The sequence below is a fragment of the Callionymus lyra genome, chromosome 19 (genome assembly GCF_982586985.1).
Source record: "Callionymus lyra chromosome 19, fCalLyr1.hap1.1, whole genome shotgun sequence".
In the NCBI taxonomy this organism is placed as follows: domain Eukaryota; kingdom Metazoa; phylum Chordata; class Actinopteri; order Syngnathiformes; family Callionymidae; genus Callionymus; species Callionymus lyra.
Genome location: NC_141836.1, coordinates 4,741,493 through 4,769,066, shown reverse-complemented (window position 1 = coordinate 4,769,066; position 27,574 = coordinate 4,741,493). Strand labels below are relative to the sequence as shown.

General features: G+C 41.4%; 1 protein-coding gene, 1 long non-coding RNA gene and 1 pseudogene across 2 annotated transcripts; all 3 read right to left on the bottom strand.

The window, feature by feature from the left end:
- Positions 1-1,893: 1,893 nt before the first annotated feature.
- On the bottom strand, positions 1,894-4,873 carry LOC148059083 (tripartite motif-containing protein 16-like; annotated as a pseudogene).
- A 178-nt stretch (positions 4,874-5,051) lies between these two features.
- Positions 5,052-6,975, bottom strand: LOC148059082 (uncharacterized). The gene is made up of 3 exons (XR_015709483.1): positions 6,821-6,975; positions 5,265-5,427; positions 5,052-5,204 (listed from the first exon to the last, which is right to left on the bottom strand). It is a non-coding gene; the product is annotated as an uncharacterized LOC148059082 (long non-coding RNA).
- A 2,796-nt stretch (positions 6,976-9,771) lies between these two features.
- Positions 9,772-25,843, bottom strand: vstm2la (V-set and transmembrane domain containing 2 like a). The gene is made up of 4 exons (XM_087781222.1): positions 25,556-25,843; positions 10,765-10,934; positions 10,658-10,702; positions 9,772-10,590 (listed from the first exon to the last, which is right to left on the bottom strand). Exons 1-4 carry the CDS (start codon positions 25,659-25,661, stop codon positions 10,246-10,248), a joined length of 666 nt encoding a protein of 221 aa, XP_087637348.1. The 5' UTR covers positions 25,662-25,843; the 3' UTR covers positions 9,772-10,245.
- Between the last annotated feature and the right edge of the window lie 1,731 nt (positions 25,844-27,574).

The window sequence follows — 27,574 nt, the reverse complement described above, 5'->3', positions numbered from 1 at the left end:
TCTCACCACTACACTAGATCACCTTCACAGCTAATATTTTGGTTTTGTTCTATTTGACCTTCACTCTCGGTCAAAATCTCAAAACTAAGGTAGCAGCTGGGGCTTGAACCCATGACCTCTGGTTGTTCACGCAGAGAGTCCAACCACTGGACTAGATCACCTTCACAGCTATTATTTTGGTTTTGTTCTATTTAACCTTCACTCGCAGTCAAAATCTCAAAACTAAGGTAGCAGCTGGGGCTTGAACCCATGACTTCTGGTTGTTCATGCAGAGAGTCTGACCACTGGACTAGATCACCTTCACAGCTATTATTTTGGTTTTGTTCTATTTGACCTTCACTCTCGGTCAAAATCTCAAAACTTAGGTAGCAGCTGGGGCTTGAACCCATGACCTGTGGTTGTTAGTTGCAGAGAGTCTGACCACTAGACTAGATCACCTTCACAGCAAATATTTTGTTTTTGTTTTATTTGACCTTCACTCTCAGTCAAAAATCTGAAGACTAAAAATAGAACCAGGCCTTGAACCCAATACCTTTGGTTGTCTATGCAGAGAGTGCTACCACTACACTAGATCACCTTCACAGCAGTCATTTTGGTTTTGTTTTATATGACCTTCACTCTAATTCAAAATCGCAAGACTTAAGACATAGTTGGGCATTGAACCCAAGACCTCTGGATGTCAATGCATGGAGTCTGACCACTACACTAGATCACCTTCACACTGATTTTTTTTCGTTTTGTTTAATTTGACCTTTACTCTAAGCCAAAATCTCAAGACTAAATACATAGTTGGGTATTGAACCCAAGACCTCCGGATGTCAATGCATAGAGTCTGACCACTACACTAGATCACCTTCACACTGATTTTTTTCATTTTGTTTTATTTGACCTTCACTTTCAGCCCAAATCTCAAGACTTAAGACATAGTTGGGCATTGAACCCAAGACCTCTGGATGTCAATGCAGAGAGTCTGACCACTACACTAGATCACCTTGACACTGTTCTTTTTGTTTTTGTTTTATTTGACCTTCATTCTAAGCCAACATCTCGACTAAAACATAGTTGGCATAGAACCCAAGACCTCTGGATGTGAATGCAGAGAGTCACCTTCAAAGCAAATTTTTATTATTTTTTTTTTTTATTTGACCTTCATTCTAAGTGAAAATCTCAAGAAATAGTTGAGCATTGAACCCAAGACCTCTGGATGTCAATACCGAGAGGCTGGCCGCCAGTCGGTTGATCTCACCACTACACTAGATCACCTTCACAGCAGTCATTTTGGTTTTGTTTTATTTGACCTTCACTCTCAGTCAAAACAACCACCAGAAATCATTTTTCATGCTAAACATTTTGAATCAAACTGTAACAAAATATGTCAATTGAAAAGAAAACAGAGCCCGAACGTCTGAAACATAAAGTAATCGATACTCAAAACGAAAATAAAATAGAAAAGCAACCAGAAATAAAATGAGTTTGACGAACATCATTTACAATAAAACATATTTGTTACATGTTGATGTCTTTCTGTAAAGATTTTTGTGTGTGTGTGTGTGTGTGTGTGTGTGTGTGTGTGTGTGTGTGTGTGTGTGTGTGTAAGTAAGTAATTATTTGTCATCAACAAGATTGAACGTGATCAGTTCAAAGGTCAAAGTTATCTTCTCATGATTGACAGGTTTGACTCGTCAGAGAAGGAGAAACACCAGATCCATCATGAACGTGTTCAGTGGAGAAGATTTAAAGAAGACTCGTCATCGTGAGCGAGAATCAAATCCCAGAGAATCGGATCAAGTCGAGTCACATGACGTCACTGTGTCTTCACTGCAGCACAAACAACAAACGTTCTCAGAGACTTTCATCCAAACATTGAACCTGGAGACACGATCTCACTGTCGTCTACTTCAGCTTCACAAACTCACACGAGGACCAAACCCTGACTCCAGCATGAAGAGGCTCAGTGAACCTGGTCTGGACTGTGTGGAGGAGAGTCATGGTCTCAGAGACACTGTAGAAGGATAGAAGACCTGCAGAGTGATCCAGGTAGACCCCCACTGTGGAGGGTCTGGCACTGGAGATGAAAGTGATGATGTCGTTGTGTGTAAATGAACAACCAGAGTCGTAACAATATAAACTCCAGGATTTGTCATTTAATCCAAATCTACTTTCATCTCCTGATCTGCTGATGTTCTTGTATGAAACTGCTACTTCACCATATCCTCTTATCTTCACCTCCCAGTAACAACGTCCAGTCAGAGACTCTTGACTCAAGACCTGAGGAAAAAAATTGAATCTGTCTGGATGATCAGGACGAGGCTGATATTCTTCGATGTTTGTCACTTTCTTGTTTCCTTCAGACAACATCAACCATGACTGTGCAGTGTTTGGATCCAGAGTGATGTCCTGTGAGTGTGTGAGGAACTGCTCTCTCTCTGGATGGATCATCAGTGAGATGTTGGTCCATGTGTCTCTCAGAAGGTCTGCTGTCACTTCCTCAAAGTGGCGTTGAGTTTGCTCAAGGGTCATGGAGGAGGTTGTGTCTTCACTGACCTCTGAGAGTGAGGTCGTGTCTTCACTGACCTCTGAGAGTGAGGTTGTGTCTTCACTGACCTCTGAGAGTGAGGTCCAGTTCTGCAGGAAGATGATGTGACTGTCGGTGAGTAACAGCTGCTGCAGCTCAGCTTCTTTCTTCTTCAGCTCAGAAATCTCCTGCTCCCGCTGCTCCTGAAGTCCTCGGACTCGAGCAGCTTCAGTCTCCTGCAGAGATCTGACCTGCTGTTCCACATCAGAGTATGTTCTCTGGAGGATCTGGATCATCTGGTTGAGGGTCTCATGACTTGTCTCCACTGCTTCATCAGCAGAGACGCTGATGTTCTCCTGCTCCTGCTGAAGCGACTTCACTTCCGTCTCTCTGTTCTGGATCTTCTTCTGGATCCTTCCTCGACTCTGATCCACGTCTTTCTCTCTCTCCCTCCTCTCTGCTGCAGCCGAGACGATGTCATGATCTTTGTGCTGGTCCACAGCACAGAGATGACAGATGAGCTGCTGATCAGAACGACAGAACATCTTCTCCTCCTTGTGTTCAGAGCAGATCATCTCCTGCAGCTGCTTGGACGGCTGGACCAGCTTGTGTCTCCTGAAGGCCAGAGATTCTAGATGAGGCTAAAGACGTTCCTGACAGTAGGAGACCAGACACACCAGACAGGACTTGAGGGCTTTCATCTTCCTCCCAGTGCAGAAGTCACAGGCCACATCTTCAGGTCCAGCAGAGCAGAGGTCCTCAGCTGCTTGTTTCATCTTCAGCTCCTCCACTAGCTCGGCCAACAGGATGTTCTTCTGCAGGACAGGTCTCGGTTCGAAGCTCTGTCTGCACTGAGGACACTCGCAGACGCTCCTGCTCTGCCAGTGACCTATTTTTAAATCAGAGTGAAGGTCAAATAAATCCTAACCACAATATTTGCTGTGAAGGTGATCTGGTGTAGCGGTCAGACTCGCTGCATGGGCATCCAGAGGTCTTGGGTTCAATGCTCATCTATTTCTTGAGATTTTCACTTAGAATGAAGGTCAAATAAAAAAAATAATAATAAAAATGTATTTTGAAGGTGATCTAGTACAGCAGTCAAACTTTCTGTATCAACATTCAGAGGTCTTGGGTTCAAGGCCTGTCTTGAGATTTTGGCTGAGAGTGAAGGTCAAATAAAACAAAACGAAAACAAATCATTGTGATCAAGTGTAGTTGTGAGACTCTCTGCATTCACATCCAGAGGTCTTGGGTTCTATGCCAACTATGTTTTAGTCGAGATTTTGGCCTTGAGTGAAGGTCAAATAAAACGAAAACAAAATATTTGCTGTGAAGGTGATCTAGTGTAGTGGTCAGACTCTCTGCATTGACATCCAGAGGTCTTGCATTCAATACCCAACTGTGTCTTAAGTCTTGAGATTTTGGCTGAAAGTGAAGGTCAAATAAAACAAAATGAAAAAAAATCAGTGTGAATGTAATCTAGTGTAGTGGTCAGACTCTCTGCATTGACATCCAGAGGTCTTGGGTTCAATGCCCAACTATGTCTTAAGTCTTGAGATTTTGAATTAGAGTGAAGGTCAAATAAAACAAAACCAAAATAACTGCTTTTAAGGTGATCTAGTGTAGTGGTAGCACTCTCTGCATAGACAACCAAAGGTATTGAGTTCAAGGCCTGATTGTTTTTTTTAGTCTTGAGATTTTGACTGAGAGTGAAGGTCAAATAAAACGAAACGAAAAATAAATCAGTGTGAAGGTGATCTAGTGTAGTGGTCAGACTCTATGCATTGACATCCAGAGGTCTTGGGTTCAATACCCAACTCTGTATTTAGTCTTGAGATTTTGACTAAGAGTAAAGGTTATATAAAACAAAAACAAAATATTTGCTGTGAAGGTGATCTAGTGTAGTGGTCAGACTCTCTGCATGAACAACCAGAAGTCATGGGTTCAAGCCCCAGCTGCTCCCTCAGTTTTGAGATTTTGACTTAGAGTGAATGTCAAATAGAACAAAACCAAAACATTTGCTGGGAAGGTGATCTAGTCCAGTGGTCACACTCTCTGCATGAACAACCAGAGGTCATGGGTTCAAGCCCCAGCTGCTACCTTAGTTTTGAGATTTTGACCGAGAGTGAAGGTCAAATAGAACAAAACCAAAATATTAGCTGTGAAGGTGATCTAGTGTAGTGGTGAGATCAACCGACTGGCGGTTCTCTGAGCCTCACAAGCTCAGGGTTCGAATCCCACCCTTCACTCAGGGAGCTGGAGCAAACCAGACCGGGCGCGAATCCGGGGTAGTAGGGCCGTGTCCTCCCCCGAAACATCAAGAGAGCAAAAGGAGGGGGTTATACTTTTATTTTGCATATGGAAAATCTCTAAAACTATGGCATCAAAAATTGGTCTCTCCTCTCCCCTCTGCGGACCCCACTATGGCTCCTCCTCCCCAACAGGAAGTGGTTGGATGAAGATCAAGTGAGGAACACTTGATCTTCATCCAACCACTTCCTGTCGCCCAGGAAGTTGAAGAAAAGCATGAAGACTCCTCAGGTTCTCCATGCAGCAGGTCCTGGGTGGAGAACATAGGATGTCACAAAAATACAACAGTCACAGGAGCTCATCCTCACCTAGATGTTCCTCAAGTCCATCACCTGCTTCTCCATCATGTCCTCGCACACCTTCTCTTCAGTCTCACCACCTGTTCAGAAAAGAGACATTAGGACCAAACCAGAGTTCATGGACGACTGAAGACACTCACAGGTGGTGTTAGCAAGCGATGGATCTCATGATGACCTTGAAGGTTCAATCTTCGTCACATATGTTCCACAATCTTCTCCACAGTTGGACTTCTGCTCTTCTTCTACTTCTTCCAAGTACCAGTGAACTCCAGCAGGGGGCGGACGAGCTGAGCCAGCAGGAGACTAAAGAGAAGAACAATCAGTGAAACTACACAACAACAGAATCTAATAAGTCTCAATACATTCAGATGTTTCTAAGACACAACTTTAAGAGGTTTGTTACCAAACCTTTGATCATGTTATCCTTTTGTCCTCAAAACTGGTGCTAGTAGCACTAGCTAACATCATCCCAGGACGGGAGGTCAGACGACTGAAGGCTTCATCGACTGGCCACGACATACCTATAGACTTCAACTATTTCAATAGTTTCAAGATATTTATTTAAACGAGGGAAACAAAAAAACATGGACCAAAAGCACATTAAATCAAAGTCTGTGTTTCTAGAGTTTGTTGTTCGCTTTTCATTTAAATACTGCTCCGAGGCCTTTAGTAACAACAGCGCCCTCAAACGGCATTGACACGTAACAACAAGGAAGTATTTCAATAGTTTCAACATCTTTTCATTCATTCATTAAAAAAAAAATTTTTGAATCAAATTATTTTGTATTACATAATAATGCGATCAATGTATTCTTAATCTTGAAAGTAAAATATAAAAATATTAATAAGATTTATAAGACAATAAATATTCACTATACATTGAAATTAATTTATTGAAGCAAAATAAAAAAAATGGGGAAGATTCAGACGACGCCTGTCATCACTAGAATCTGCTTTAATTCACTAAACAGTGAGTTTAATACAAGTTAAATGAAGGTTAAATAAATGAAAATGACTTCATGGCGATCAATGATAAATAACACAGATATATACAGTATATGACACAAGTTTAGTTTAGGTCGTAACAATGTTAAACACTTTACTAACTTTAAATAATGTTTAATGGATCAAATGATCCAAATTTTAGGATCGCGACAGAAAACTAATTCAGTTTATTGGATTTGTTTACATCACTTTTATTGTTGTAACATATGATCATATCTGAGCATTTATTTTATTCACGTTTATTTGCAAAACTTAATTTACGATTTAAAAACATTTAAAGGCGATAAAGTGAAGAAACGTAAAAGTAAAACCCTTGAAACATATTTCTAACTTTAAACCTTAAATTATGTATAAACTTCTCCCTTACAATAGTCGACCTTCTGCGCATGTGTGGATGATGTGCTTCTGACCTTTGACCTCATCAGTGTCAGGTGCGCTTCTTAGCATTAGCTTTAGCTTCAACAACAAGTAGAGTTTTACTGAAAGTTACTTTAATTCAACACATGAACGAGAAAGACTCAGTTCTATTGTTTTATTTACAAACAAACTTCAGGACAAAAGTGAATGAATATAAAAGTTCAAGAAAATAGAATCACGACTTTTAATAAACGCTAGTTTCGTCATTAATATGAGTTTAAGTCACAACATGGTTCTCAGCTGCTGTAGTTGTGTAGAAAGTCAACGTTCTCACCCGCAGATGTCCCAGTAAGCCAGGGTCATGAGCATGTTGGAAGTTTTCATCTTCAATGTTGTTCAAGCTGGAGCATCAGCTCGTTTGGTCACGTGACTGTGACGGCGCAGGTGGACATCCGGGTGTGATTTCTTCTTCTTAGAGCGCCCTCTGGTGGATCTAAGAAAACATAACTCGTCCATTGAGAATCCGCTGAAACTTCAACCTTGACTCTGATGGATGCAGATGTGAGAAGATAGGATCCTCCTCACAAAGTACTGTCTACTCTGGACTTTCTTATACACGTGGTCTGTGTGTGTCCTCGACACACTTTGATTCTCACAGGCACACATGCACGCGCACGCACGTTCATTGTGAATCCTCTGAATTATTTCCATTCGTGTATAACTAATTACATACATACATACAAAGATAAATACATACATAAATAATTAAGTACATAGATTGATAAATACATAAATAATTATATATAGATAAATACATAAATAATTATTCAGATAGATAAATACATAAATCATTATATAGATGAATACATAAATAATTATATATATATAGATAAATACATAAATAATTATATAGATAGATAAATAAATAAATAATTATATAGATAAATAAATACATAAATAATTATATAGATAGATAAATACATAAATATTATATAGCTGAATACATAAATAATTATATATAGATAAATAATTATATAGATAGATAAATACATAAATATTATATAGATAGATAAATACATAAATATTATATAGATAAATACATAAATAATTATATATATAGATAAATACAAAAATATTATATAGATGAATACATAAATAATTATATATCTAGATAAAAACATAAATAACTATATATAGATAAATACATAAATTATTATATAGATAAATACATAAATAATTATATATCTAGATAAAAACATAAATGATTATATATAGATAAGTAGATAAAGTATTATATAGATAAATACATAAATAATTATATAGATAATTAAATAAATAAATACATAGATACAAAATTAGATAATAATGTAGATAATAATAAGGTAAAACCTACCTGGAATGGAGCGGCTCCATCTTGCTTGCGAAATGAAGTGCAGAGACTCACTTGTTTCCTTCGTGCACGTATTATAATGTAACGATTTCCTTTAACCCTCACCTCGTCTTGCCACATTAAGATAATTACTTGGTTTAGCAGTAAATATTACATTTAGTAATCGAACTAAGCGTGGATTATATCTTTTACTTTTACTACCATTTAATGGTTTTGAGTTTGATCTCTGTGCATGTTTCAGGTCAGATCCGGACCAAACAGACCATGTTGCAGAGTTCCTGTGTTTGTGGTGCAGGATGAGATCCAGGAGAAGTGGCGAGAACATCCCTGGTGGGGGTTTGTTTTAAATCGGAGTTGAATGTGCAGAGATTTAAAAAATAATAATTAATGCATCAAAGGTTTATAAATCCTCCGACAGAGAAACTTTTGAATGGAAATGTACTTTTTCAGACCTCCATGAATCCTACAGATTTCTTCAGAGCCTCAATGCTTTCACCAACTGTTCTTCCCGAGGTTCTCCTCATGAATTTGAAGTATTCCAAAACAAAGCTGCAATTAACAGATAAAATATACTTATTCATGAATCCTGCAGACTTAATGAATCCTACAGACGGTAATGAATTCTACACTTTATGAATCCTACAGATGTTAATGAATCCTACAGACTTTGACGAATCCTACAGACTTTCATGAGTCCTACAGACCTCCATGAATCCTACAGACCTCCATGAATCCTACAGACTTTCATGAATCCTACAGACCTCCATGAATCCTACAGACCTCCATGAATCCTACAGACTTTCATGAGTCCTACAGACCTCCATGAGTCCTACAGACTTTCATGAATCCTACAGACCTCCATGAGTCCTACAGACTTTCATGAATCCTACAGACCTCCATGAATCCTACAGACTTTCATGAGTCCTACAGACCTCCATGAGTCCTACAGACTTTCATGAGTCCTACAGACCTCCATGAGTCCTACAGACTTTCATGAATCCTACAGACCTCCATGAATCCTACAGACTTTCATGAATCCTACAGACCTCCATGAATCCTACAGACTTTCATGAGTCCTACAGACCTCCATGAATCCTACAGATGTTAATGAATCCTACAGACCTCCATGAGTCTTACAGACTTTCATGAATCCTACAAACCTCCATGAATCCTAAAGACTTTCATGAATCTTACAGACCTCCATGAATCCTACAGATGTTAATGAATCCTACAGACTTTGACGAATCCTACAGACTTTCATGAATCCTACAGACCTCCATGAGTCCTACAGACTTTCATGAATCCTACAAACCTCCATGAATCCTACAGACTTTCATGAGTCTTACAGACCTCCATGAATCCTACAGATGTTAATGAATCCTACAGACTTTGACGAATCCTACAAACCTCCATGAATCCTAAAGACTTTCATGAATCCTACAAACCTCCATGAATCCTACAGATGTTAATGAATCCTACAGACTTTGACGAATCCTACAGACCTCCATGAGTCCTACAGACTTTCATGAATCCTACAAACCTCCATGAATCCTACAGACTTTCATGAGTCTTACAGACCTCCATGAATCCTACAGATGTTAATGAATCCTACAGACTTTGACGAATCCTACAGACCTCCATGAGTCCTACAGACTTTCATGAATCCTACAAACCTCCATGAATCCTACAGACTTTCATGAGTCTTACAGACCTCCATGAATCCTACAGATGTTAATGAATCCTACAGACTTTCATGAGTCCTACAGACCTCCATGAGTCCTACAGACCTCCATGAATCCTACAGACCTCCATGAGTCCTACAGACCTCCATGAATCCTACAGACCTCCATGAATCCTACAGAAAAACTGTAGTTCCGTAAATAAAAACAAATGGGTTCATATCCAAGTTTATTTAAAGACGTAAAACACGAGTGAGAAGAAACTTCTAGTTCTCTGCTTTTCTCGTCCGGACGGATGTAAATAGTCGACTGAAGCTGAAGTCAAACGGCTCCGAAGTCTGTCGGCCTGAAACCCTCTCGGTTAAACCTCCGGGGCGCGGACTCAGGCCGGCAGCTTCCGGAGCCTCGTGGTCGGCTGAAACGCCACAAATGAAGATCTTGGAAAAGTGTGACAACATGCACGAGTGAGTCCTTCAGTATTTACACACTTGAGGCTTGTCTGACGCGTCGTCACTGAAATCAACTTCTCTTGAAAACATCTGGAGCTTCATGGTCGGAATCTTTGGATTTCAAATCTAATTCTTACACGTGAAGCGGCTAAACTTCCTGATCGATCTGAGCGAGGACTTGATGGACGGCGAGGATGTTTCTGGGCTGGTAAGGCGGGTCACGTGACTCAGTCTGTGGCGTCTACAGCGAGCAGCTGGCCTCGTTGGAGCAGTCGTTGCTGTCGGCGTCTCTCTTGCGCAGCTCCTTCCCCGCCGGGTGCTGCAGGGGGCGCCGCCCGTGCTCCTGGTGGTGGGCGTGCGGTCGGGTCGCCTCCCGCTTGGTGTCGTCGGGCACCTGGAAGTTGTCGTCGTAGTTTCCCGCGGAGCTCTCCGGCGCCACCTGCAGGAAGGCTCTGACGCGGTGGCGGCGCGCTCCCGCGTCGTCGCTGTAGTCGATGACCCGGCACTCGTAGAAGCCCTCGTCGGACTGCTTGACCCGGGAGAGGCGGAGCTTGTGGGAGATGTTGCTGCCGACGACCTTCACGACCTGACGGAGGACAACAAGGCGTTTTTTGTAAAGTCCTCCGGTCTCTCGCCGGGGAGGAAAAACTCACGCTGATCTTCGTGGCGTCCCGCGGCGGCTCCTCCTCCGTGGCCACCTGCGACGACAAACATCACGTGACCTCGTCTCCCGAAGCACGCCATGGAGAAGCTTCCTCACCTGGTTGGTGGTCCAGGGTTGCGTGTCGGTCCAGTCCTGGTGGTTCCGGATGTACCACCACTGGATCTCCAGGGAGTAGGACGGCGTCCCGGCGCCTCTGAAGGAACACGCCATCTCCACGTCCTGACCTGGCCGGGCGGAGACGTCGCGAGGGACCTCGGTGAACACGGCTGGAGATGAGATTCAAGGTCAAACCACTTCTGAGCCTCGACCGTCCAGGTGACACGACAGAGCTTAGACAGTAGGGGGCGCTGCTGTGACGCCATCCAGTCTCAGGTTTAGAGGAAAGAGAGGAAATAAAGGAGGAGAGGAGATGGAGGGAGTTTGTGAGCAGGTGGACAGAAAGAGGGAGGAGGGACTCGAGTGTTTGCTCAAGAGCGGATCTTCAAACCGGCGACTGCGGCTCGTTATCTGGAGCTCGTTCGTTAGTCGCTCATTATTCCAGAGGAGCTGCACGGACATGAAAGAGGAGGTGAGGAGAGCAGAGGAGGAGAGGGGGAGAGACGAGAGGTGCGGAGGGGAGGACAGGAGGAGGAGAAGAAAGGGAAGAGGCGATGAAAGGGAACGAGCCTGAGGAGGAGAAGGAAAGTGATAAGAGAAGATGAAAGGGGAGGAGCCGGAAGGAGGAGAGGAGGAAAATGAAAAGGAGGGGAAGAAAACGAAAGACGAGGAGAGGAAAATAAAAGGTGAGGAGAGAAAAAAGAAAAGATGATGAGTGGAAAGTTGAAGAAAGTAAATGCAAAGTTGAAAAGAGGGAAAGGAAAGTTAAAGAGGAGAAAAGGAGAGGAAAGGAGAAGGGGATGAGGAAGGATGAAGAGAAGATAAAGCTGAGGGAAGGAAGCGAGGAGGAGAGGAAGAAAGAGCGGGAGGAAAGTTAAGTAAAAAAAGGGGTGAGAGAAAGAGAGAAGAAAAGGTAAGGAGGAGATTAGAGAGTAAAGCTGAGGGAGGAGGAAAAAGGAGGAAAAGAAAGATTAGGAGGTGTTGAGGAAGCAAAGATGAGTTAAGGAAGAAGGGCAAGAAGAGGAAGAAAAAGGGGACAGGAGAGGAGGAGAAGAAAGTAAACACCAACAGTGAGACAACTATGAGTCACATGGTCAAACTAACTTCACGTGTCGTCGTCATGGCAACAATCAACAGCGTTGGATCAAATGTTAAAGTGTGGTTGTGCTGCAGAAGATCAATCAAACATCTCCAAGGTCAGCCAGGGGGCCGGGGGAGGGGGGAGGGGGAGGGGGGGATGTATCGGACCTCGCCATCTGATCTCTGATGAGTCGTGGACTCGCTCGCACACTAGACGGACGGAGACGACAAGATCTACAGTTCAAAGGTCAACAAACAGGAGCAGAAGTGCTGAGTCTGCAACTTCAGTTTTTACAACTGACGCCAAGATCACACTTTACAATGTGACACTGTTTTAGCATCCTCTTCATCTTCATCCTCTTCATCCTCTTCATCTTCATCATCATCATCCTCTTCATCTTCATCATCATCCTCTTCATCTTCATCATCATCTTCATCATCTTCTTCATCATCATCCTCTTCATCTTCATCATCTTCATCATCATCATCATCATCTTCATCATCATCATCCTCTTCATCTTCATCATCATCATCATCTTCATCATCATCATCCTCTTCATCATCCTCTTCATCTTCCTCTTCATCTTCATCATCATCATCATCTTCTTCATCATCATCTTCATCTTCATCATCATCTTCATCTTCATCATCTTCATCTTCATCTTCATCATCTTCGTCATCATCATCTTCATCCTCTTCATCTTCATCATCTTCATCATCATCATCTTCGTCATCATCATCTTCATCATCTTCATCTTCATCATCATCATCTTCGTCATCATCATCTTCATCCTCTTCATCTTCATCATCTTCATCATCATCATCTTCGTCATCATCATCTTCATCCTCTTCATCTTCATCATCATCTTCATCATCTTCGTCATCATCATCTTCATCATCATCATCCTCTTCTTCATCATCATCATCTTCGTCATCTTCATCATCATCATCTTCGTCATCTTCGTCATCTTCATCATCATCATCTTCTTCTTCATCATCTTCGTCATCATCATCTTCATCATCTTCATCTTCATCATCATCATCTTCGTCATCATCATCTTCATCCTCTTCATCTTCATCATCTTCATCATCATCATCTTCGTCATCATCATCTTCATCCTCTTCATCTTCATCATCATCTTCATCATCTTCGTCATCATCATCTTCATCATCATCATCCTCTTCATCATCATCTTCGTCATCTTCATCCTCTTCATCATCATCCTCATCTTCATCATCATCATCTTCGTCATCTTCATCATCATCATCTTCGTCATCTTCGTCATCTTCATCATCATCATCTTCTTCTTCATCATCTTCGTCTTCTTCATCATCATTTTCATCTTCATCATTATCTTCTTCATCATCATCATCATCATCTTCATCATGTGTGTGTTGATAAAATAACATTTGTCATCAACAAGATTGAACGTGATCAGTTCAAAGGTCAAAGTTATCTTCTCATGATTGACAGGTTTGACTCGTCAGAGAAGGAGAAACACCAGATCCATCATGAACGTGTTCAGTGGAGAAGATTTAAAGAAGACTCGTCATCGTGAGGCCTCATGTGATGATGTCACTCCTGGAGACACCATCTCACTGTCGTCTACTTCAGCTTCACAAACTCACACGAGTTTCAGTGAAGCTGGTCTGGACTCTGTGGAGGAGAGTCATGGTCTTAGAGACCCTGTAGAAGGACAGAAGACCTGAAGAGTGATCCAGGCGACTGGATCCTTCAGTAGATCCAGACAGATGCAACAAGAGAAAGATTCTCTGCTCAGATCAACTCTAGTCTCCATGTCTCTGCCACTGAAACTCTCCCTTCACAGCTGAACTCTTTATAGTTTCATGTTGCTGCCATAATCTGATCAACCTGTTGATCCACATGTATGCAAACTTCCTTGAAACCACGTGACGATGACTTTCATTACTACTCCACGGATGTTTCTGACCGTACTGGAGAAAAGTTGTTACAAGAGAAGCTCCTGACGCAAGAGCTTCACCTCAAGTCACTCAACTGGATACATGGAGGTTTTAAATGTGAGTCAGCGACTTGTACGAGTCAAAACCTCAGCAATCCCTGCACCTTTGGTGGTTTTATTGATCAGGTCTGTTCTATACGTCCCTGACTTAGGCTCCTTGGAGGAGGTATGCGCCCTCATGGCCGCTCTCCTGGCATCACGACACATAGAAATGCCGGACACGTCCTCAGAGCGGCAGCGACTCCTGACAGAAGTGAAATGGCATTTTGGGAAAAGCAAAAACAAACGACGTCTGCGCCTCGCTGAGTCATGGAGTGACTGGGAAAGTTCCGACAAGAAACTTTCTTTTGGACAGATGTGGGTCGTGTTGCTGGTTCACAGATGACGATCCGTCAGGGCGGCCCCCGTGAAAAGACCCGAAACAACCCAGAGTTGGTCCACGGATTTAAGAAGTAATGGCGACGCCATTCCAGAATAAGCGGCTCTGATCAGTCGAGCAAATCCTCGCGACTCCTAATCCATTAGAGCCACGGAATCATCTGACGGAGATTTGTTTGTCTCTCGCAGACGCAGGCGAGCTAATGAGCATCAGATCATATCAACCACTTTTGTTGGGAACACTATCTGTAAACCCAGAGAGACAGACGGAGGACAAATGTACCGGCAAACACGATTAATGGTCGACTGCATCACTGGAGGAAACTACTTACAGAGTCTAGACTGTACCAGAGTCTGGAGCGGCTCCTGGCTGGTTTTATAAATAAAGTTTTATTTTGCCAATTTAAGGTTCACTTTTTTTTTTGCTCTTTGTCCCCCCCCCCCCTTGACTTTGTTGACTACAGATGCTTCATATAATTGTTACTTTTGACAAATTATATTTAGTTCAACAGTTTTCTTGCCTTCGAACTAAAGAAACAAATATTTCTTAGTGTCATATTTGCATTTCTTTTGGCTTAAAAAAAAAAAAACTTTTGATCACGCGAATGACTTCAAACTATTGTGTATATATTTATATTTATTTTAATTGTGATCATATTTGTGCAGATTTATAAAAAAAATTATGAGAAACTTTGAGCCAAATGTCGAAAAAATGAGCAAAAACAATTTTAAATGCTTAATTTTTAAATAACACTCTTATTATTTAAATTACAACAATTGTTGTTCTTTTGAGGTATTGTATTTTAAACTATTACATGTATTAAGAGAAATTTTGATTCAAGACATTTTAATGCCATTTTAAGCATATTTTCTAGTCTTTTTTATGATCCATGGAAACCCCGTAATTGCGACACAAAAATGAACAAACCATGAATACTTACATGGTAATTGTGAATAAAAAAATATAGAATTATTTTATTTAACACAAACTGGATCGAAATATAAACCATAAAATAACTACAATAAAAACAAATATGATTTGAAAACCAACAATAAAAAGAAATAAATCTGGTCCAATCTGCTGATCGACAAATGATTTTACACTTTTAAATTCCTTATTTTTTCTTGACGGTCCCTTACAAAAGTCTCTCCACCTCATCTGGTGTCAGTTTAAACTCAACATTATTCAACAGCAGGACCTCATTAATATTAGTTTGCCAGCTGCGACCAAGTGTCCTTCGTCTGCGGGAGATCGAGACGCCCGGGAGGCTCCTTGCGGGACGTGAACATGATCGGAGGCCGTGAAGCGTCCAAGAGACCTTTACTGGTCGAGACCTTCAGGGGATCACAGACTTGCCGTTTGTCGCGTGGGAGAGATTTGGACTCTAGACTCTAGATACTCCCCGTCTTAACTAACTGACGTCACCATCACCGCCTGGTGCTCCGCTGCAACCGTGGCATCAGCTCTTGACGGCGAGCGGCGGCGAAGGAGAGCTTTTTTCTCCCCGCAGGAGAAGAAAGACTCTCAGATCCGCGGCAGCTTCGGACGCCGAGACGCTTGTTAGCGGCACATGAAAGAGCGCGGCCCGACATCCTGCCGACGGCCAACCCGAGGGTTCGGTCGGCTGTGGTCGGTGTAATTACACAAGCATACTGTGGACACACACACACACACACACACACACCGGGCTGAGTGTGTGGACTCACAGCAGCTGTGTAGAGAAGAGGCTCTCCACGGCGGCGTAATGAGGCTGCTCGTTGTGGAGATGCAGTAATGGACAACCGTGTCTGGAAATGGCCGGCGGCTGCAATTGAGGTGTGTGTGTGTGTGTGTGTGTGTGTGTGTGTGTGTGGATCTGGTGTATTTTGTCGCGCATGTTCACACCAGACCACAATCCAGTATTTAGACGGAAGAAAAGTGTGAAATTTACCTTGAAAATTATACATTTTTATATATAAAAAAAACACTTAATTATAATTTAATTTCTCCCATTTTCTTGTCAAACATTCAGATTTTAAAATACGTTTGAGTGACAGGAGAGGGAAGATTGTTTTTGACCGAAAAACAGTCAAAAGATATTTTGAAAGAGATACTTTTGGAACATGTCTGACCTGCCTGGAAAAATAGCAGCTAATAACAATAACAATATATATTCATTAATAGTGATGAATCTTCTTGTCGGTTTCTCCTCTTTTTTTTCTATTTATTTTTTTAGTTAAGTTTACAAAGTTAACAAACTCGAGTCAACTTCAGTTTCCGCTCTTCTGTCGTCATCAAGCTCCGCCCCCTCGGCTCTACACTTCCTCATAAACTGAGCTCATTTACATACGGTGTCCATATATGGTATCGCGACATCAGACGAGAAGTTCTTCCCAGAAGTCCAACATTTCTAAACCATTAGTACAAAACGACAAACCTCTTCTCCCTCCAGTGTGAACATTTAAATGTTTAAAACACACACTCACACACACACACACACACACACTGGAGCTGAAGGGGAAGTGGACCCGAGCCGTCGGCGGTCCGTCATTATAGGCTCCATCACCAGAACCCTGCAGCGCCTCACATCTGAGGTCTGGGCCGCTGCCTCTCGCCGCCATTACAAGAAAATATGTAGAACAGTCTCCCCACTGCAGATCTGCATAAACACTTCCCGACACTCTGGACACGAACAACAGTCTTCGGTTCAACCGATCATCACTGCTTCGACACTTCCAGGAGAGCGTTGCCATGGAGACGAGTCAACGAACCTGCAGCTGACGAGCTTGTGGGGCGCAGATGTCTCGCCCTGAAACTCTTGGATATCATTAGCTATGATATACAAGGATGTTTGAGCGACGATTGTTCAAATCTACGACATCATCTTCTAGTAGAATGATAAACCAGGGAAGCACTCGCTGAGCGCATACCTCCCCCAAGCAGCTCATTGGCCTACATGAATACAGCAAATCAATAAACAACTTCTATGACTCAAGAGTTGTGTTGACTCACAGCTAGAGATGTGTATTGTTAAGAATCTGATACGATACACATCACGATTTAGGATATATTTGTAGTATTGTCCAGTACTTGACTCTGGTGTTGTGATAATGTAGTAACAAGGATATATGTGTAGTATTGTCCAGTACTTGACTCTGGTGTTGTGATAGTGTAGTAACAAGGATATATGTGTAGTATTGTCCAGTACTTGACTCTGGTGTTTTGATAGTGTAGTAACAAGGATATATGTGTAGTATTGTCCAGTACTTGACTCTGGTGTTTTGATAGTGTAGTAACAAGGATATATGTGTAGTATTGTCCAGTACTCGACTCTGGTGTTGTGATAGTGTAGTAACAAGTATATATGTGTAGTATTGTCCAGTACTTGACTCTGGTGTTGTGATACTGTAGTAACAAGGATATATGTGTAGTATTGTCCAGTACTTGACTCTGGTGTTGTGATACTGTAGTAACAAGGATATATGTGTAGTATTGTCGAGTACTTGACTCTGGTGTTGTGATAGTGTAGTAACAAGGATATATGTGTAGTATTGTCCAGTACTTGACTCTGGTGTTGTGATAGTGTAGTAACAAGTATATATGTGTAGTATTGTCCAGTACTTGACTCTGGTGTTGTAGTATTTACAGACCACATGACTCTTGACGAAGTCGTAACTGCTTTCATTTGTTTTCAAACTAAAATATGTCCAAACATCAGCTTTAATAGCTGCTGGAGTCACCGTATCCTCTCGTCCTCAGTTTTCAGTTGTTGGTGTCCAGAAGTTTAATGGTGGCTTCAATACTTGCTTGTTAATTCTAAATAACGTTTTTTGTATATATATATATATAATACACACTTTATTGAAATATAAACCAAAAAATAACACATTATTTGAAAGGTTGAAAATTTGCTGTCGATTATTACCTTAATCATGAGTTTAAAAAACAACACGTTTGATTTGAAGTCTTGTTGTCGACATGGCTAGCGCTGGATAACAACAACAACAACATCGTGTATGAAGCTCAACATCCTCCATCACAAGAACAGCTTGAGAGAATTACACCTACTGGAAAAAAAGTCTGGAAACAAAGACGATGACAAATGTTAAAATTAACAACACAACCTGTTTTATGACCAGAGAAGAGGCTTTTGAACACAACTGAAAAACACACACTTCCATGACGAGACACAACTTTAACAACGCTTTGATACGAATCCTTCAGTAGGTTTAAAATGAGAAATAAATAAATAAATAACCCAAAAAGTGACTTTTGCCGTCAACACAGTTCACCAGGAGAAAATATGGACTCTCTGTTGTGCGTCTTCTTCAGTTGCTCTGCCTGCACTGACACACAACCATCATAATGACGACGTGCGAGTCAGAATGTTGGCGAGACGTGGATCATTTGTGTGATGTCGTCTGGAAAGAATGCAAGAGTGTGTCGTTAAAATGAACAATCTTTGACACCGACTCGTCAGAGAGCGACACAACATTGGCGTCCATCATGTGCGAGTCTCTGTGTCGATTGTGCGCACTTTATGTCGACAGAAACACAAAGACAAATCTCTCCAGCGAGAGCCGAGGTCTCCTGCTGCGTGAGGACGCCGGGACCCTCTCCACTGTGAGCGCTTCAAGAAAAACACACACTTTAGATCATCGGTGTCACGACAACGCCTTCATCGACGCAAGCGCTGAGAAGACTTTCAGTCATGGAGGCAAAACCTCAGAGGATGCTTTGGAAGTTCAAAGCCGCATGCATTCAACACACCGGTATCTGGAAACACACACACCAGGGCGTTCGCAGCAGAAGCCACTCAAGCAGGAAGACAGAAGGAGAGTCCTTGACTGCCGGCCGACCCTGCAGCGTGTTTTTGTGCAGATCTCAGGAGGGTCGGTTCGAGGAGATGGGAGGAAGAAGATAAGACGCGTTTCACACGTCGACATCACAAGGAGCGAGGATGAAGGAGCAACACATGGGACGCTGGCGCTTCGTTCACGTCACGCTCGTCTGTCGGGAACAGATGGAGGAGAAACTACAGAGCTGCCGCTAATTCTGCCATTAATGTTTAATCGCAGTTATTTCTTATTCCAACTGTAGGTGAAGACGGAAGAGTTTACGACCGTCAGTAACTCAAAGGTTGATATCAAAATTGTTAAATGACTTTATGACTGAGAGATTACATGAACAAAAACTAAACTAAAAACTCATGAAGCTAAACAAACCCAATAAAAATAGTAATAATAAAATAGTTTCATCAAAATGATCTGGTGCCTTTTTATCATTTGAAATGTCAGACTGTGTCATCACCGTTTCTCTTCCACACTATTGTTTAGCAACTCGATTATCCAAAGAAGAGTCAACGAGATGCATCCAAGAATCCGTTACCATGGTAACAAAGATGCCTTTATTGGTGTATTAACTTCACATTGCCACATTCCATCCATTTTGCAACCATAAAAACTAGTCCCTCAAATTCATCGTCGGAAGGAAATAATTCCCAACACAAATTTAATCTTCATAGAAATACATTTTGACTCAATGAAAGCCACTAAGTAGGCGATGAAGCTTCATTAATCCTATTCATGCAAAACTTTTTTTGTGGGTTTCAAATGAATAATTCCGAATTAACCTGCCGGCTCTTCATTAATTACACTGACGGAAGCGACAGGACTGCAGACGACGATTCATCTGCCAGCACTGAAGTCATCTTTCTGTGAAAAATCTCCTCCGAGAGTAAATCCTCCACGTTCAGCGAGAATCATGGCGCGTGATGTAAATCTGACTGGAATTTCTGGCACCAGTGAACCTGGGACGGCGGCGGCGGCAACATTAATAAGAAAACGTGATGGATTGTGAGCGCGAGTGTGTTTTTCTTGCCAAACAGTCGCAGCAAAGATGGATATTTATGTCCCGGATCGGCACGGCTTCACAGCTCAGTAATCACTCCTCGGCTCACTTTTTTTTTTTCCCAGAATGCCCCGCGGCTCTTCTCATCTCAGCGAGCAGTACGTAGCGAGGTCGAGACCCGAACAGCGACTGCTGAGCACCAACGAGCTTTAAAGTGTCACCTCGTTACACCAGCGCCACATGACGGCGATAAATATTTACTGATACAAAACCCCTTAAGATTCATTAAACGATAGTTTTCTCATCATAGTTGGATCGGGTTCGACTGATATGAGGAGATGAGAAGATCAATCCCAACCTCATGACGCTGGAAATGTCATTTCCTCATCAGTAGGTGGCGCTGTACGCACACAAGGGGAAATGAATATGAATCATTTAAGGAAGAATTGTCGCCACTTTTCCCCCCCAAACAGTTTTATACACATAGTACAATGGTTGAATATTTGGTATGTGATGCGTAGCTAATGCTAGTTAGCAACAAAGCTAACACCCGCCGCAACACCCTGACACGGAAACATGGTTCAAAATTAAAATTAAAGTACTAGGTTGGTCACCGACAAAGATGACTCAATGACTTATTTAACATTTATCTCATCTACGTTAACATTTTTGCAGAACAAATTACAATTTTAAAATTCAACTGTATTCTCCATTTTAATGTTTTCATCAACATTTAAACACTTCCTGGTTTGAAAGATGTGTACTTTGAGTACATTTTACTCAAAGTATGACCAGTGTTTTCTTACAGTAGGGCAGGAAGGTAGATAGTCAACTAAGGTTTTTTTGAGTAATCGGTTTCTTTTTAGCGTTTTCGGCTAAATGTATTTCCATGCTAATGTAGCGACTAGCACTAACTTGTCTTCCTCTTCGTACAAAAAGACACTTAAAACAATCCAAATACCTTCAATACTGCTCGACTGTAACCTCCATCTTGTATTGAAGCGTCAACATAAGGAATTTATATTAAAAAACTTCAATAAGTCTACATTCGAAGACGGTTCGTAGGAAGAGTCAGTGCCGCAGGAGCTGCATTTACGCTAATGCCCTACTAGCTTCAACGAGAAATAATCTTAAAAATATAGACTTTTCTTCAGACAAATTCCTAAAGTCAAGTCTTCAACACAAGAGGGAAGTTACAGTCGAGCAGTATGGAGGTACTTGGATGTTTTAAAGTGTCTTTTTGGATGTAGATGACAACAGTTAGCGCTAGTCGCTACATTAGCATGGAAATACATTTGTGTCTACGACTCAAAATAGTAACAGATTTGTCGACATGAGGGTCAGTAGAAAATGAACCATCACTTGAACACCGGTGTCGATCGATGGATATCCGTAGCCCAGAAGTATCAGGTCCATTCTTGGGTGTCACGACTCCAACATCAGGACTAGCATCACGTCTCAAATGGAGCTTGAACCTCACACCCGCACCGAGTATCTGTATATCAAGATAAATAACACATCATTTCCAGTAAATGACCCAGAGCTATCCCTCGGTGTCATTAAGGCCAAACACGTTTGGTTACAAAAGCATCACAAACACTCTCTCACTCCAGCGACAGCAGTGTCATCAGTCTCTGATCTCCAGCTGCTGCTAATGCTGCCGTTCCTCTTGGGAAACATCCTCCAACTGTTCACATGCGCCTGGTTGTCTCATTAGAAAGACTTTTTCAGCATCTTATTGGCTCATTTAGCCGGCGCTGATTAATTAGAGGAATTGATTGGCTGGAATAATCAGCCTGCTGGAAAAGCAACACTAATGAGGAGTTAATTGACACGTCGGAGACGGGAACAGACGAGGGCATCTCGGAAATCAAATATATTCGTTCCGATGTTGCTCTCATAGATTCCCTCGTCACAGTCGCTGAGCTGAGAGGTCACTGGAGGAATCTACGAGTACCACGAAAACATCCTTCGGCGCTTGACCTTTTTTTTCGCGTCATAGACCCCCCCCCCACGCATTTTTCCTCCGTGGTTTCTCCCGAAATGAAGCGCTTCCTCTGGGTCCAACTCTGGCTGAGAAGCAACTTTTTTTTTAAATTTCAACTCATTATTGCGTAGCAAAAAGGTACCGAGACACGTAATAATGGTACATCGAGGCGTGTTCGTTGATAATGGAGTAGTTGAAACTGAGGAGCGGCGGTGAATTAACCGTTTCATAATCTAAAACTAATCCTTCATTACAATGATCGCTGGATCTTTGTGAAGCAACATCAGCGGTTGGTCTTTCATCCTCAAACTACTGCATGAGTCACTGAGCTGCAGCTTAGTGTGGCGATAACAATTCAGCAGGTTGATCCTCCTCCTCCTCCTCCGCCATCACCCCCCCCACGACATCTGAGAGCACCCCCGACCGGCCTCACTCACAAGGAATTATTAAAAATCCTAACTTCATAAAGCCACTTACTAGTTCAATTACGGAACATAAATCCAAAAACACGGCGGTTTTAAATCTCTTGTTGCCCTCTTTTCCTCCGTCTCCCCTCAGGACCAAAACAAGTGTCTCACACATTTCCATAAAAATATCTCTGCTGTTCCCAAATATGTCTGCGGGAGCACGATTCCGGTTTCCTCGCGTGGCACAAACTGAAATGTGACTCATGAATGTTAAAGATATTTGAAGCAGGGATTTAGGAGATTATGCTCGACACAACAAAAACAAGAGTTTAAGAGGCACGAACATGACGAACACGGCACGTCGAGGATGGTATTTTCATGCTAATGTTCCACTCGTGCCGCGTTACAAAAGAGCATCCGCGCAAGCTAGCAAGTTGAAGTCGCCGTCTGGACATGTCGTGCAGCTATGAAAGTCTGCTCCACACAACCAAGGTTTTATAGAAACGTGTTTACATTTCCTCCGCAGACCTCGACTAGAAAGACAACAATGAACTCGCCGCAGAATTTCACCGTCAACTCTGATCAATTCCTTGATTATTTGTCGAATGCGAGGGGTTTTGTCGACGCCATTTCGTTATTGAATCCCCGCAACATGGCAGCATAACGAGAGTAAACAAGACTCACAAAAATCATCAATTATTTACGGCAAGTGTTTCTCCATCTGAAATTGTTCAGAGAAAAACTAAATAATTCTGTTTATTTTAAGCTTGTTTTTAGCAGAAGCTCCAAGTCTCTCAGCTCCACATTGAAACACAACACAAGTGTCGGTTGATTTTTATACTTAAAGAACCCTAATATAACTTATAAACATACTTTTAAAAACATTTATATTTTCAATAGTGTCTAAACCTTTTTTTTTTTTTTTACAATTTACATGCAAATAGTTGTTTGTTTACGTCTACTGTAGCTAAAGAAACTATTAAATCCTTTACGAGTCTGGCGATGACTGAGGACGAGAGGATACAGGCGACTCCAGAAGCTATCAAAGCAGATGTTTGGATATTTTAGGAGTCGGTTCTATCAATTTAACCATAAAGAATGTGAAACAAAAACATGTTATTTAAATTCGTATTTAAATTGTTATATAAAATCGAAATATGTCGTAACATATCGTTAGCTGAATAAAGTAATCGAGAGATTAGTGTATCGCAACAGCCGTATTTCGAGTACTAAACTATTTATTGGTATAAAATCTAAAATGCACATTATTCACCTGCAGCGACTCGAGCGAGAACAGACATCTCGTCTGCTTCTGTGGTCATTTCCTTGCGTGCTCTGGAGCATGCAGCCGTCAGCCTGAATAAAAATAGAATATTCCAAGTCAGACGTTCATTTAACCTGCTTAATGAGATTTTGCTGCTCTTCCCAGCATCAGCAGACAAGACTGTACGCCGTCAGTGTGAGGGCCATGTTTGTTTCTAATATTACTCATGCTGGACCTGCTCACATACACAGACAAGCATCCTGTTGGAGTTTTTTCCAACTCAGTTGTGAGTCGACAAAGCTCACAGAACTGAGAAAGTAATGCATATTCTAGCGACATCACTTTAAATGTTAGCGGCACTTAAGAGAATATAGAAATATACAAAGAGAAAGTTGCATGCGAGCATCATTTCTCAGTCCTGATAAGCTCTTATCTCAACACACAACCAAAAACGTTCCCATATTTCACTCCCAGACTCTCCCTCGCTGAGCTTTTATTCACGAGACACATTTTCGATCATTTGAAAAAAAAGTCATTCTTTCGGCGCCGGAGCCGTGAATGTTTTCCAGTGTCTAAGAATAATCCTCGCAGCTGTGACAAAACCAAGCGTAATGACACACAAAAGTCTCCTCGGCAGATGCACAAGTTTGGATCTGGTTCCTAACGACCATCAAACTCCATCCATGCGCCATCAGTGGCACATCATCCAGTCACGATGGTAACAACCTCCGCTCAAAATCAGCAAATCAATTCTACATTTTTTAACACAAATTGTCTTTAACGAGGTTCATTCCTTCACTTCTTTTAATGAACATTTCAGCAGGATCTAGTTCAAGAGCTCGTTGAGGTCAAAACTCCATACAAGTCGACAGATATAAACAAAAACTCATTCAAAAACTATAAAAATTATATGTTTTTATGAATCCATTGGCTGAGATATTCGCTGCCTCAGTGCTTTTGTAGTTCCAAATCCAGAGGACGCCTGTTCCTTCAATAAATTAGACTGTAGCCATTAGCGCTACAAAGATGTCCAAGCTTATAGTTGCAGCTGTTGATAAGAACTCATCTGTTTGAAAAATGGTTAAAGAAATCTGCGTTGATCTTAACTCACAGACAAAGACCTAACACACAGATTGAAAAAATTAAAAGTCATGGAAACGTACTCCTGAGTTCTCATCTTAACACTTGAAAATATTCAAATCAAAATACCTTATTTGAAATGAGCTGTTCTCAAGATTCACTGTGAAAATGACAGATAGTTACAAACATCTCAATCTCAAGTAAAGACATATCAAGCTCTTATGTTAAAGAGGAGAAGAAGAAAAAAGAAATTCAACATAGAAACAAATTAGAAATAAGGATAACTCTTTAAGCCAAATACAATGCAAACAATTTCAACTTTGCCCATTAAACGTGGCATTTGTCAAGTCATCTTTTGGACCGAACCGAACCATCATTTGCGCCTCCAATACTTTGCGCTACTACGACCAACACATTCCCTGAGAGACGAAGCAGCTACACGGTGGTACCGAGGAGCAGATTCTTCATCTTAAATAAATATTTGGATTTCTCAAGTTAGTTTATTTCTCCGCGAACAATATTGCGACTCGGATTAACCCACGTTCCAGCAGGGGGAGCCCTCGAGTAACACACGCCTAATTAAATAGAATAATTAATAAAGATGTTAAAATTAAAATAAATATTCACAGATGCGATTAAAACTCTGTTTGGATTTTCAATCCGATCCCTGGGACGACCTCCCGGTGTGACTGACTACACTTGAATAAAAGCATCAATATTCATGGGTTGCTTTATATTCGGAACCGCGAACGTGTTTCTGCGACTAAAGCGGTGACAACTCACCGTTCCCGGTGATGTGGTTCTCAGGGGGTCCCTTCATGGCGGCACTAAGTTGGATGTAGAGTCCCAGGTAGTGAAAAGTCCCGATCAGCAGGCGGATTGCTTGCATCTCTCTTCTGGTTTTTCTTCTCCTGGCACCGACTCTGGGTCTTCACTCACATCCGCGGGCCTGCAGGGAGACACACGACACCGAGTCCCTCCTTGGTCTGGGTTTTAAGATCCAGGTGTGCCGGCGAGAGGAGCAGAGGCTGCAGCGTCAGTCTACACCCGCAGACTGGCTGCTCCACCTCCGCGCAGGCGGATCTACATGCGGCGGAAGGAGACGCCGACTGACGCGCGGTGATGCGGCCGCGTTAATTAGTGAGTAGCGATGTGGAATACGGAAGCCGAGGAGGCACCTGTTGTTGCTTAATTGTCAAAATACAACAGATATGAGAATTTTAAAAACAAATAACTATGGAAGATCCTTGACACACCTGCAGAACGGAACACGTGACAGGAGGTGTGTTTAATCTCCTTGGATTATATAAAGTCAGCACCTCCAGAAAAATGAAACAAAACAGAATAACCCATTTTAAACAAAGAAAAAAAACTCAATATTTAATTGTGGCTAATATATTTATATTTATGAGAAATTTGTTGGAAAAAGTTACATATCAGGGGATTCTTATTTCATATGTTACGAATATAAAGGTTTTGTTTTAATGCGATAAAAAAGTATTACTAAGTTTAATTTAAAGTTCTAAATGTTGAAACCTTGAGGTTTTTATTGACATTTCGTTTTTTGTTTAAACCATTGTATTGTTTTACCTGAATAATTGGATTAAATAGATTCTATATTAAAAGGTGGAATTTGTTTTCATAAATTTGAATTGAATATTTTGTATATCTACAAGTTAAATTTGTTTATCGTTTAATAATTTAATATTAAATGACATACCAGAATTATTCCATTAAATCTATAAGGCTATAAATCCAAAATATATATTACATGATTTAGAATTATTATTTCTATATTATCTTTCATGCTGGGACTAATATACCTTATTTCTTATTGGATTGAACTGGCAACAAATAAATGATTGTATTTTTTTTATATCAAACTTTGTGTAAAAACGGATTGATTTTGAAGTTAAGTTTAATTATTTAAAAAAAAGAGAACCGAGTCTTTCTATAAAAAAAATGATTGATTTTAACAAATTCATCATTTTAATATAGACATTTTTTAATTAAATGATTTAAAATAGAAATTCAATAAAAAATATTTTAAAAAAGATTTCAATCCATGTCAACCTCAACCTTTCAATATTCCAATGGCACTGATTCAACATCTGAATATGTCCTGAAATAAAAAAACATTCGTCTCACCTGTGGTCTAGACTCGGACAATCAGGTCTCAGGCAAGACTCCTCCCCTCCTGCCTCAAAACTTTAAAATGTTCTCAGCAAACCAGAAACTTCCAGGATCTAGTCTGAGAAAATCTATTTGTTTTCTTCCAAACTTGCTGATTGCAGCAGAAAACAGGAACCAACATGGCGGATTATTTGGCACCCCGACAAGATGCTGACATATGCAAAGATGATTGATCGTTTTTGAAGCAGCATTTCTCACCTTCGACTCATTTGAAATCAATTTTCGGTTCAGCGCCATTACGTCAGGATCCGACCTCAGGTCGACGCCCAGAAGCGACAAACCCACCCCGGTGCCCCGAGGTGAGGGACGTGGGTTCACTTCCCCGTGGCGCTCCTGGAGGAGACGTTCCTGTCAGTGCTTCGTTTAATGTCCTTGTTCTACATGCCATCAATCCTCGGCCGGGGAACCTTCTCCTCGTGGTCTGGCTAATAAAAGAGAGGAGACTAAAAGCACAGCGGCACTCAGTGTTTGCGTTCAGTCATTTGGAAAATACAATTACTCTCTTTCCCCTCGGCTGTGAAATTGCTGTACAACCGCTGTTAAACACACCACAGTCGTAATCACTGATAAGAGATGCGCGGCCCGGCCTCCTCCGTCAGGATGATATTC

What these genes read in the sequence shown, in the direction of transcription:
- vstm2la (XM_087781222.1), bottom strand. Translation starts at nt 25,661, where the DNA reads ATGCAAGCAATCCGCCTGCTGATCGGGACTTTTCACTACCTGGGACTC. An exon ending in AACCCTGGACCACCAACCAG is followed by an intron (nt 10,703 to 10,764) that starts GTGAGGAAGCTT and finishes TTGTCGTCGCAG; the next exon opens with GTGGCCACGGAGGAGGAGCC. An exon ending in GGGACGCCACGAAGATCAGC is followed by an intron (nt 10,591 to 10,657) that starts GTGAGTTTTTCC and finishes GTCCTCCGTCAG; the next exon opens with GTCGTGAAGGTCGTCGGCAG.